The sequence below is a fragment of the Mus pahari genome, chromosome 3 (genome assembly GCF_900095145.1).
Source record: "Mus pahari chromosome 3, PAHARI_EIJ_v1.1, whole genome shotgun sequence".
Lineage (NCBI taxonomy): Eukaryota > Metazoa > Chordata > Mammalia > Rodentia > Muridae > Mus > Mus pahari.
The window spans coordinates 163,471,523-163,482,525 of NC_034592.1; the positions used below are offsets into that span (position 1 = coordinate 163,471,523).

At 49.2% G+C, this 11,003-nt stretch overlaps 2 protein-coding genes across 2 annotated transcripts in view; one reads left to right on the plus strand and one right to left on the minus strand.

Moving 5' to 3' along the window:
* The window catches only part of Ppdpf (pancreatic progenitor cell differentiation and proliferation factor), a 10,921-nt gene extending 6,311 nt beyond the window's left edge, over positions 1 to 4,610 (plus strand). The window contains exon 5 of the mRNA XM_029536792.1: positions 2,269 to 4,610. Coding sequence (XP_029392652.1) covers positions 2,269 to 2,353 — 85 coding nt within the window. The 3' untranslated portion in view covers positions 2,354 to 4,610. The remainder of the gene's footprint in view (positions 1 to 2,268) is intronic.
* Positions 2,235 to 9,215, minus strand: Ptk6 (protein tyrosine kinase 6). The gene is made up of 8 exons (XM_021195000.2): positions 8,986 to 9,215; positions 6,938 to 7,059; positions 6,407 to 6,570; positions 5,909 to 6,062; positions 5,265 to 5,426; positions 3,959 to 4,140; positions 3,332 to 3,485; positions 2,235 to 2,997 (listed from the first exon to the last, which is right to left on the minus strand). Exons 1-8 carry the CDS (start codon positions 9,213 to 9,215, stop codon positions 2,810 to 2,812), a joined length of 1,356 nt encoding a protein of 451 aa, XP_021050659.1. The 3' UTR covers positions 2,235 to 2,809.
* Between the last annotated feature and the right edge of the window lie 1,788 nt (positions 9,216 to 11,003).

Sequence of the window (11,003 nt, forward strand, 5' to 3'; positions counted from 1 at the left end):
TTTTCCAGACAGGGTTTCTCTGTATAGCCCTGGCTGTCCTGGAACTCACTCTGTAGACCAGGCTGGCCTTGAACTCAGAAATCTGCCTGCCTCTGTCTCCCGAGTGCCGGGATTAAAGGCGTGTGCCACCACGCCCGGTCATAAATTGCTCTTGTTAACAAGTCAGGCAAATGTCACCAACACCACAAAAGCAAAGACCATCCCCTTCTTTCCTTCCTCTGTATTCTCCCATTGGGTTTCATTTCTCCTTTTAGCATTTTAAATAGCAGAATGAAACTTGTTTAAACCCTGGTAAGAAAAAAAAAAGTCTATCTCAGTGGTTCTCAACCTGTGGGATTAAAGATGTGTACCAAGGGTTGTCTGACAAAAGGGGATTCTATCTCCAAAAACATTCACAGTTCACAACAGTAGCAAAATTACAGTTATGGAGTAGCAACAAAAGTAATTTTATGGTTAGATGTCACCACAACATGAGGAACTGCATTAAAGGTTTGCAGAATTAGGAAGGTGAGAAAAACTGGTCTAACTATATACTCTGTTCATGTTGGACAGGTCTGGAAACATTCCTGTTTTTTATTTTACTAACACTCTTAAAGATTATTCTAGGTCATGTGATTTTGACTTTGTTTCTATATTTGACTTTGTTTCTATATTTTTTTTCCTCTTTTTTTTTTCCCTTTGGTTTTTCAAGACAGGGTTTCTCTGTATAGCCCTGGCTGTCCTGGAACTCACTTTGTAGACCAGGCTGGCCTCAAACTCAGAAATCCGCTTGTCTTTGCCTCCTGAGTGCTGGGATTAAAGGTGTGCACCACCACACACAGCTGTTTCTATATTTCTAAGAGGTTTTAGGGATATTTAATGAGCACTCATCTCTAGACCAGTCCAAACAGAACTGTAAGAGATTTTTTTTTTAATTTTATTTTTTTCTTTTCTTTTTTCTTTTTTTTTTTTTTTTTTGAGACAGGGTCACTCTATGTAGCCTTTGCAGTCTTAGAACTCTGTAGACTAGGCTGCTCCCAAACACACAGATACACCTGCATCTGCTTCCCAAGTGCTGGGATTAAAGATGTGTACCAAGGGTTGTCCCCTCTGTAACTGGGGAAGGACTCTACAAATAGTCAAATGCACACGGTTCCCATAGCTTTAATTTTAGAATGTTTAGTCCTGATTCAGTTTATGTCCACTTGGATTTTTATACAAATTGTGTTCTTTTTTATTTATTTTTTGTTCTTATGAAACAGGATCTTCCTGTGTAGCTCTGGCTGTCCTGAAATTTGCTATGTAGACCAGGCTGGCCTGGAACTCAAGAGAGATCTGCCTACCTCTGTCTCTCAAGTGCTAGGATTAAAGATGTGCACCACCAAGCCCAGACCAAATTCTGTTCTTGGTGAAAATGAAAGGTTGAGTTACTGAGAGAGGGGAAAATTTGATGTATGTCTATGCAAAAGACTTAGTTACAAGGGTTTTCATTTGCCCTGTTTCCAAACATTTTCCTGTGCTTTTCCTATCTAGTGACATTGCACCCCAGAGAACTGCTTTACAGGAAGCAGTACAGAAAGTGTCATCTCTAGGATACAGAGAGGACATTTCTGTAAGGGAGGTTGTGGCATCTTCACCTGTTGTGAGAGGGCAATCTGGACATGGCTGGTTCATGTCATCAGAGGATTATGCCCACTTCCAGTCAGGTAGCCTCAGGTAGGTGCTTTTGGGATACTCCCCCTCAGAACTGGGGTTCTCCAAGTATATAAGGAGATGAAATGGGGAACAGATAGTCTGTCTAGCCTTCATGGGTCAAGCATGGGTTCAAAAGCACTGAAGACACATGAGGGAAAGTAGCCTTGGACCAGAGCCATCTGGGAAAACTCAGGCCCAAACAGGAAGCAGAGGGTATTCTGCCTCAGGAGCTCAGGGCAAAAGCATCTCTGAAGGGAAAGGACATGGAGCTCTAAAAGTAAATACCAGACTCAGAAGCTCAGACTGAGTTTGACTTTAGAAACAAGTGCAGAGCCTTGGGCAGAGATGCAGAAGAGCTGCCTCTGCCCACATGCTTAAGAATCCTGGCTCTGCCAGGCAACAGTGGCACATGTCTTTAATCCCAGCACTTGGGAAGAAAAGGCAGGCGGATCTCTGTGATTTCAAGGCCAGCCTGGTCTACAGAATGAGTTCCAGGACAGCCAGAGCTATACAGAGAAACCCTGTCTTGGAAAAAGCAAAGAAGAAAATCTCCTGGCTCTTACTGACTCCATCATCTTCCCTCTGCTTCTGCAGGCTCCAAGTGATTGGGTATTTCAATCACTCCCCACTGGGCACCAGAAACCACAGAGCAGAAATTTATCTTGAACTTTCTAGGTGAGGCTCCTCCAACAAAGCCAAGGTTATAAAGAGAAAATCACGTAAACTTGTTCTGGGTTTTATGTGGCATAAGATCCTGTGGAATTAAGGTGCTAAAGGGTGGGGTATGTGTTTGTGGACAGTCAAGCTCAAAAAGTGGTATGAAAAGAACTCCACAAGGCCTGTTGTCTAGACTCTTCTTGGCTTCTCTGTCACATGAAGTCTTCACAGGAGAAGGGAGGAAGAAGTCAGAGAGTGACTTCCTGGATTTTGTGTATTGCCTCCTGGAGGAGGATAATCAGGAAAGGAACATGGCTGCCTCTTTACTCTTTCCTTGATGACACGCAGTATTTGAGGTGTGTTTGGTATGTTTCCTATCTCTTCATCTCAGTAAACTGAAGGATGGTGCATGCCTTCAATAGAAGTCCAGGAAAATCACGAGGCCCTCTTCTGTGGGTCCTGGCCACGTCCAAGGAGCTCAGACCAGGTTCTCATACCTGGTGATACCTGTGAGTTTCTCACACAGGTCTTTGAAGCAAGGTCTCTGCTTGGGGTCTCTGCTCCAACAGCTGAGCATCAGTTTGTGTATGTTGGGTGGGCACTCCAGAGGGCACGGCATGCGGTAGCCGGCATCCACCCTCAGGAAGGTTTCATGGTTGGACATGCCTGTGGCCCATGGGAGAAGAGAAATGAGAGCTAGGAGACTGATTACTGGAAGCCACACCCAGCTGCCTTTGGCTCTCCTCCCTGGATGCTGACCCCTGCTAGAATGACCACCATCATGCTCTGGATATGTTGTAGCATACTGTCCATGGATGTTCCCTTCCCTGTGGACGGTGTCTCCGGGAAATGATCCCAGAAGCATGCTCCCGGATGCTCAAGGAATGGGGTCTGGTTGAGGCCCTGGGAAGCACCTCCTGTCATCTCTGTCACCCATTCAAGACCTGCCCTGACTCTACCTCACTATTTGTCACCCCTGGAGACATTCTTGGGGCAATACCTGGGTAGGGCATCTGCCCCCTGCTGAAAATTTCATGAAGGAGAACTCCAAACGACCAGACGTCAGACTTGATGGAGTAATGCCCTCGGGAAAGTGCCTCAGGTGCTGTCCATTTGTAGGGGACGTTGTGCTCATGGGAAAGGTAGATGTCCTCCTGTGGTAAGATGTCTTATGGTAGGACCTGACACTAGAGGGAGCTGCCACTTGTACCCTTCTTGTGTAGCATTGACAAGCATGGACTCCAAGGTCCTGGTGGGCAGGGACAACCACATTGCCTATTGCTGCCTGACCCACTGACACCACCCCACTGCTACCGTGGGTAGCTGCCACCAATGCTGCCAGAACCATGGCTAGGCCCAGTAAAAGTACCAATTCACTGGGATTCTGGGTCAGGGAAAGACAAGAGCAGAGTTGCAATGCATCAAAGTACATGGCTATGTCTGACTAGGTTCTCAAAGCTAGATCAATAGGGCATGAATAAGGCTATGGCTGTATAGATAAAGCCATCTTGCTTGCCTATTAACACCACCCTATCAAGAACCCATCTTGTTTATGGCTAGGTTCAGCTCAAGGCTTGGGAGATAAAGCCCCACATCCTGCTTCTGTCTTCTACCCCCAAGGGCCTACCTTGACAAGCCTGGCCAGCCCAAAGTCCCCCACTTTGCAGAGATTGTTCTCTGTAACAAGAACGTTCCTCGCAGCCAGGTCACGGTGGATGTAATTCTGAGATTCCAGGTAGCACATGCCCTCAGCAACCTGTGATGCAAAGTCCACCAGCTCCAAAATAGGCAGGGCTTTCTCATCAGAGTCTGTAGGGTGATCAAAGGCCATAGTCAGCTGGCCAGAGACCAGTCCTCGTTTACTGTGGCTTCGAAGGCTACAGCAAAGAGCAGCTGGCTTGGCTTAATTGCAAAGTGGGAAGGCCTAGACCTTCTGCAGTTATGTACCTAGAGACAAAGAGCATATTCTTTGTCTGACACCCTTTCTGGGAATCATAAAGCAATCTAAGGTCAAGAGCATTGCTGCAAGATATTCTTGGTATGTAGCCATTGAACACTCTAGATAATGCACAGCCAGCAAGTGCTACACCTACAAGGGGCATGAGTTTCGTCTCTAAAAACTTCTTCCTGCAGAAACTGCTTATGGGATCAAGCTCTTTATGAGAAACATAAAGAAAGAGAGAGAATTTAGAGAGAAGCTGGTGGGCTGAAGCAAGTCACTAGCAGGCTACACAAGCCTACAGTAAAGTAGCCTCAGCTAACTGGGGATAGAAATTGTGAGGGAGAGTTCTTTTCTAACTTTACTTAATAAAACCATTTACTTGTCTGTTATCCATGTATGATGTGTGTGCGTATGTACGTGGAGGTCAGAGGACAACATTGGGTGTTAGTCTTCACCAGTCGTGTGCTCCAGGACGGTTTTGTGGTTTGCTACTAAGCCAGATAGAACAAGAATTCTCCCATTGCCTCCCATCTCACCTTAGAAGCCTAGGGGCAACAGAAGCCTGCTCCTGTGCTTGCCTTTACACTAGTTCTGGGGATTCAGACTCAGGTCCTCATGCCTGCCTAGCAGGCACTTTACCCACTGAGCCATCTCCCCCATCATTGTTTTTTTAAAGAAAGATTTGTATGTACGAGGCCATGTAGCATGTGTGATGTACTGCATGTACTCATTACTAAGGGTGTGTGCACATGTATACATATGTACATGTGCACATCTTTCCTTGATTGTTCTATATCTTTGGTTTGGGGGGATTTGGGGGAGGGGAGGGAGAAAGGTTCAAGACAGGGTTTCTCTGTGTAGCCCTGGCTGTCCTGGAGCTTGCTCTGTAGACCAGGCTGGCCTCAAACTCAAAAGAGCAGCCTGTCTGTGCCTCCAAATGCTGCCTCCAGCACTTTCACCCCAGGAAAGGAGAATGGAGCTTTCCACTTACCCCGCAGTAGCTGCAGCAGGTTCCCCTTGGGCATGAGCTCCGTGATGATGTAGACTGGGTCCCCTGCAGTTGCCACGGCGTACAGTGACAGGATGTGCTTGTGCCGCAGCTTCTTCATGGCCTGAATCTCAGCCTGGAAGGTGTGCTGGTGCAGGAGATTGTCTGAGAGACATCAAGCTCAGTGAATGCAGCCCTCAACCTGTGCCCCAAACAGGATCCTGGCCCAGACCTTCTGAAGCAAGTCAGGAAATATGGTCAGCTAGGAAGACAAAGGCTGGCCTCCAAGCTACAACACTAAAGCCTCCCCCACCAAGGCTCAGTGCCCCAAGACTGATGTGTCCATTTGTCTTCCTATGCCCCACTTGGTCATAATTGCCAAAGTCAACATTTCCTAGCTGAATGTTTTCAAAGTCCTGGCTGACCTCATTCTTGAGGTTTCAGGTATAAACCAGAGGGTGATGTTGGGATTTGAGGTGAAACTCACATTTCCAGTGACTTGTTTAAAAACAAAACAAAAAAACAAAACAAAAACAGGTACAATTGAAAGAAGTTACCCTCAGTGGCGGGAGACTGGAAGTGCCTGCTAGAAGGACTAGTCGGGAAGCAGCACATGACCAAGTTGAGTTAGTCCTGGGCCTGCTCACCTCTAGAGATCACCTTCACAGCCACACGGACCTGGCCTTTCCAGAGTGCTTCGAAGACCTCCCCAAAGTAGCCGGCCCCCAGCTTCTTGCAGAGTGTGAACTCCTCCCTTGGCCTCTCCCAGTCATCCCAGTGGGGCAATGGCTCAGTTTTGTGCTGGAGAGACAGAAAAGGCAATAGTGGTAGTAGGAATGCAGGCTGGGTCGCCCAGCTTGTCTTCAGGAAGGGCTTGCTCCAACCCCTCATAAGGAGCTCTATTTATTTTTAAATTTAGAGCCAGACCCAGTAGTGTCTGGATATCCTCATAAAATTGCTGTCTTCATCCACCACCGTTAGGGATTGGTCCTCAGCAGGAGCACATCTGAGCTCTGGTGAACCAGTGTAATAAGAGCAATAGCCAAGGAGAATGCCCTGTCCTGAGCCCCCACCCCCTCCTCCCCATATTGTACTCCACCAGTAGGACCCTGGGCTACTATGTTACAGAGGAGCCAGTGGCCTACCTTCAAGCAGGGCATGGAGAGCTGTAGGCCATGGGACAGGTTCTGGGTCTTATGGTAGTCCACAAGCTCAGACAGACTGGAGAAGGACACCATCTCATTCAGGTGCAGCCGGCCCGCATTGTTCCTCCAGATCCTGTAATGTCGCACGACCTGAGCATCCCGCACTGGGGTGGGTGGCCGGCGAAAGGAGACATAAGCAGGCATCCTGTCCTATATGCCCCCGACTTTGCCTCCCCCTGCTCCCAGTCTGGACATTGCCTGGTACTCCTGTCATAAGCCATGGCTACTCTGTTTCCGGCACTCCTAGGGTATTAGGCCACAAGCACAGTGGAACCCGTGTGGAATCTTGGCTTCCATGACACATAGGCCATGCCAGAAAGCAAAGGAGAACCACCCGACCTGAAGAGGAGTGCCCAGTTTTCTGCCTCAAAGGCCGAGGGCTTCCAGCGGAAGAAGAAGACATCCAAGACTCCACCATCAGAGGAAAGGCCTCAGACCTAACCTAGGCAAGGGGAGGCTGGGAAGCAGTACCAGAGAGGACATAGTCTGCTCCTGGCTTCTGGCTGACTCTGATCAGGAAGGCACCGGTCGAGTTGTCCTCAGCCTGCAGCCTGTGCATGGCCTCTGAGCGGGAGATGCAACCAAAGAACCACCTGCAGGAGAAAGGCTCCGTTTCAGTCTAGCTGATCCCTATCCCAGATCCACATCCACCTTGTCTCTCGACTACCTAACCCTTGCCCCACCTACCTGGAGTCCTAGATAACCCCTGGCTCCTGTCTCACACTCCTAACTCCAACTAAGCTGCTTCTTGTGCTGCCCCTAACGTGTCCTGGATCCTGAAAGTCCTAAATGGCTGCTTCTGGACACCAGGAAAGGTCCTAGAGGCTCAGAAGCGGGACGGGTAAACACTGCCTACCATTCCACTCTGGATGATGACCACCTGGGGATCAAACCCCCCCCCCCAAAAAAAAGGCCTGCAATTCTATGTTGTGAATGTCTCTTAACACGTTGGAGGCCCTAAGCTGTAGATACCAGCCTTGGCCCAGAAGTAGGAAAAAAGTCTCAATAGCAGCTCCCCAGTACTGCTTCTAGGCTCATACTTTCATGTACATGTACATATAACAACATAGCAATGTGCACATGTGCACTTGTGTACACAGACATGCACTGAGATACAAATGCACGAGTGATCATATTTTCCATACACAAATGTGCACTCACAACGCACTGACACATGTCCTCATAATGCACACTTGTGTTCGTACCCACCCGTGCACTCACTTATTTGCATACTTACCCAAGCTTGCATACATACTGATAAGCACAGACACGGTGCCACACAGCACATACTCTCCCATTCAAAAGCATTTATACATACTGGCTAGCAATGCAAGGGATGGACATGCCTGAACTGAACGACAGGTGGAAGTCCTTAGAATTCCATGGGTCATCTTCAGCTCAAGCCCTTGAACCCCACCTCCTCTGGTCCTGCAAAGCTACAGAATCTGTGCCACTCTGACCACTTTGCCTCCTCTGCTTTACTTCTCCTCTGGCATGTCCACCTGTGCTAGATTCTCAGGACCTCGGGGTCTTTGCTCTTGCTATGTTAGTCACATGGTTTCAGTTTCTGTCTCTGTCCCTCTGCCCCTCTGCCTCTCTCTGTCTCTGCCTCTCTGTCTCTGTTTCTCTCCCAGGCTTCCCTGGAATTTAGTGATACACCTGCCTTTACCTGGCTCTCCTCATTCTTTTATGCACACCACCCATGCCTACCTCACTCCTGTCATGGAACCCTGTCTCTGGAACTGTCCTAGGCACCATTTACTACTCTTGTTTTTGTTTGTTTGTGTGTGTGTGTGTGTGTGTGTGTGTTCACAGTCTTCCACTGAGCACAATAGGTGCTCATTGTGAGATGAGGTGTTAGGGGTCTCGGGGTAAAGCAGTAAGAAACCCCTGTTGCTGGACCCTTCCTAGTCTTAACCCAGAGCAATCTACATAGCTTGGATCCTTGGGTAGCTGTGAACATGCCCACACCGTCACTACTGTAGTTCCTCAAAGCCTCCAAGGGCTCAGGTATGTGGGAGGCCAAGAACAGTGGACTAGGGCGCTTCAGAGAACATGTAAACCGTACGGTGTTTGCACCGCACCCCCCGCCAGGTGATATAGATAGGTGTGTCCCAGCAACCTTCTCTCTCCTTAACTAAGTCGCACATCTGGTTTTGACTGTTTGGAAAGTGTGCAGACTTCACACCCCCCAACAGCTCTTGAATTCCCACACAGATCTTGTCCCTCACAGCCAGCATCTTAAAAATCCACACTGTGCATTCTGGACCCGTCTGGAGCCTAGCAGAACAGTACTTATGGCTGGGAAGTGGTCATGGGTGGGTCCAAAGTAGAGGCCCCATCCCTGAGTGTCACTCGGGCATAGCCTCATCAGCAACCCTGTGTACCAGGATGTTAAAGATCAGAGTATGACCAATTGAATGTCAAGCTAGAACCTTACACCCTCTGGCCTCCCAGTCCAGCCCAGTGCCCACCCACCCTCAACCCTCCCGCTGTGCCAACTCCCCAGGGCCACTCACGGTTCAGACTCCACAGTTTCCTTCTCAGCCAGGTAGTTGTGGGGCACGTAGCCCTCAGCCAAGGCCTTGCCTTCCGCATCCAGCAGGGTGGCCCACCACCACAGTTCCTCCTTCCTGGTAACATGGAGGAGGTCTCCTGCCTGAAAGCTCAACTCCTCATCTGTCCGTGCCTTGAAGTCCCAGAGGCCCATGTACTTAGGGCCCAGGTGAGCCTTATCCCAAGACACCATGGCAGGCTTAGTGGCAGAGTCAGCTGTGGCCTGCTCGTGGACACTTAGTACTGGTAGGGGTAGGAGGGACTTTTCCCAGAAAGCCAGTCACACCTACTTCCTCATGATGGGCAGGAGAGCAGCCACACCCAGCACTGATTAGAGATGGACTATCCCAGCCCCACCCCGAAGGCCCTTCTAGCCCCTGTATGTTCTTTTGTCCGTAGGATAAAACCATGCTGTGTGCTCACACTCAGCGAAAGCCTGCCAGCAAAACGACCCCTTGACAAGACATAGCCACAGTTACATAGACTACCCCATTAACCGACAGTGAGCACACAGGTACCAGCTGAAGCCTTATCCTCTTGAGTCTTGGAGCTAAAGGATGGGGAGGGGATCAGAGGACGGAGATTTCAAGGATGATGAGCAGGTTGCTAGAACAGAGTAGAGAGCAAAGCAGTGCCTTTTCTATATGCAAACAAAAACAAACTCCCTTACACTGGCTGCTCCCTCTCGCCAAAGGAGAAAGCCTCCTCCGTGAATGCGTGTTAACCAATACTGAGAGTTGTGAAAGAGTTGGCATTCATGACAGCCACCTCCCTGAGCAGGTGTCCACCCTCTAGACCCTGACGGGACTAAATCTAGACATCAAGGAAATCAGGCAGGGCCTGAGTTGGAGACAAGGAAGAAACTAGTAGGGTTTGGGGGGAGCAAGGGGTTTGTGAGACCTGTGAACTAAAAGGACATACTCCAGCCTGAGCTCATGCCATGACTCATGTTCCTTGAGTTGAGGACACTCAAGATACCTGTCTATCCTGGAGAAGCCACCCAGGACAGCGTGCTAGACCCCAACATGGCAGCTGGAGAGCCAAGGGGGAGCCAAGGGATATGAAGGCATGAACACCCGTGTGGGCTGTGCTAGTGTTTCCTGATATCTACGAGACGTGTCTGTAGTCCATAGACCTCAGATCAAGAAGCAAGTATTGTCCTGTCTTCCAGATAAGGACACAAAGGGGGCAGCCACAAAAGGTGAGTAATGGCTAGGAAGGGCCCACACCACCTCTGCAGCCCCACCACTCTCTTCCCCAGGTTTCCCTCCTCTCCGAGGGCCCCAGGGTTTCTTTTAGTTCACCTCCCATGCTACCCCAACCCCTAGTAGCCCTACCTATGTCTGCTGGAGTCTGTCCCTCCTCCTCCCATTGAACCTTGAAAACTTCGAAGATTCCCTGTCTCCAGAGTGGCCCTGACTACCCTTCTCATTCTGGCTGATCCTGTTGTGTTCCACTATGGGGGTGCTCCTACATACTCTGGAGGACACATACAAAGATGGGTGGGAAAGGAAACTGAAAAAAGTCTGTAAGGGTGAGTGACCTGGGAAATAACACTGTATTAAACTATGTATTTGTTTGAATTTTTCTTTTAGGCAGGGGAGTGCCATGGTGGTGGTGGTGGTGGTGGTACTGCTGCTGCTGCTGCTGCTATTACTTCATGCTGAAGATCAAATCCTGGCCCACATGCTGAACAAATGTTCTACCACTGAGAACTGTGCCAGGCCTAGAGCTTTCTCTCACGGAAGAGACCAAGCACTACTCACCTGCTTCCTACCGGGATTAAGAACAGCAACATACATTACCTGGTAGCTTCACACCTACCCAGCCTAGCTTAGCTCCCAGTAAGGTGTGGGGAAGGGTGGATGGATATGGGAAGAGGAAAGGGATAAGGATTAGCTAATGGTAGAGGTCAGCCTCAAGAACTCCACAGTTGCCTTCCCAGGTCACTCCAGGGTCCTCAAGTCTCGAGCCTCTGAGC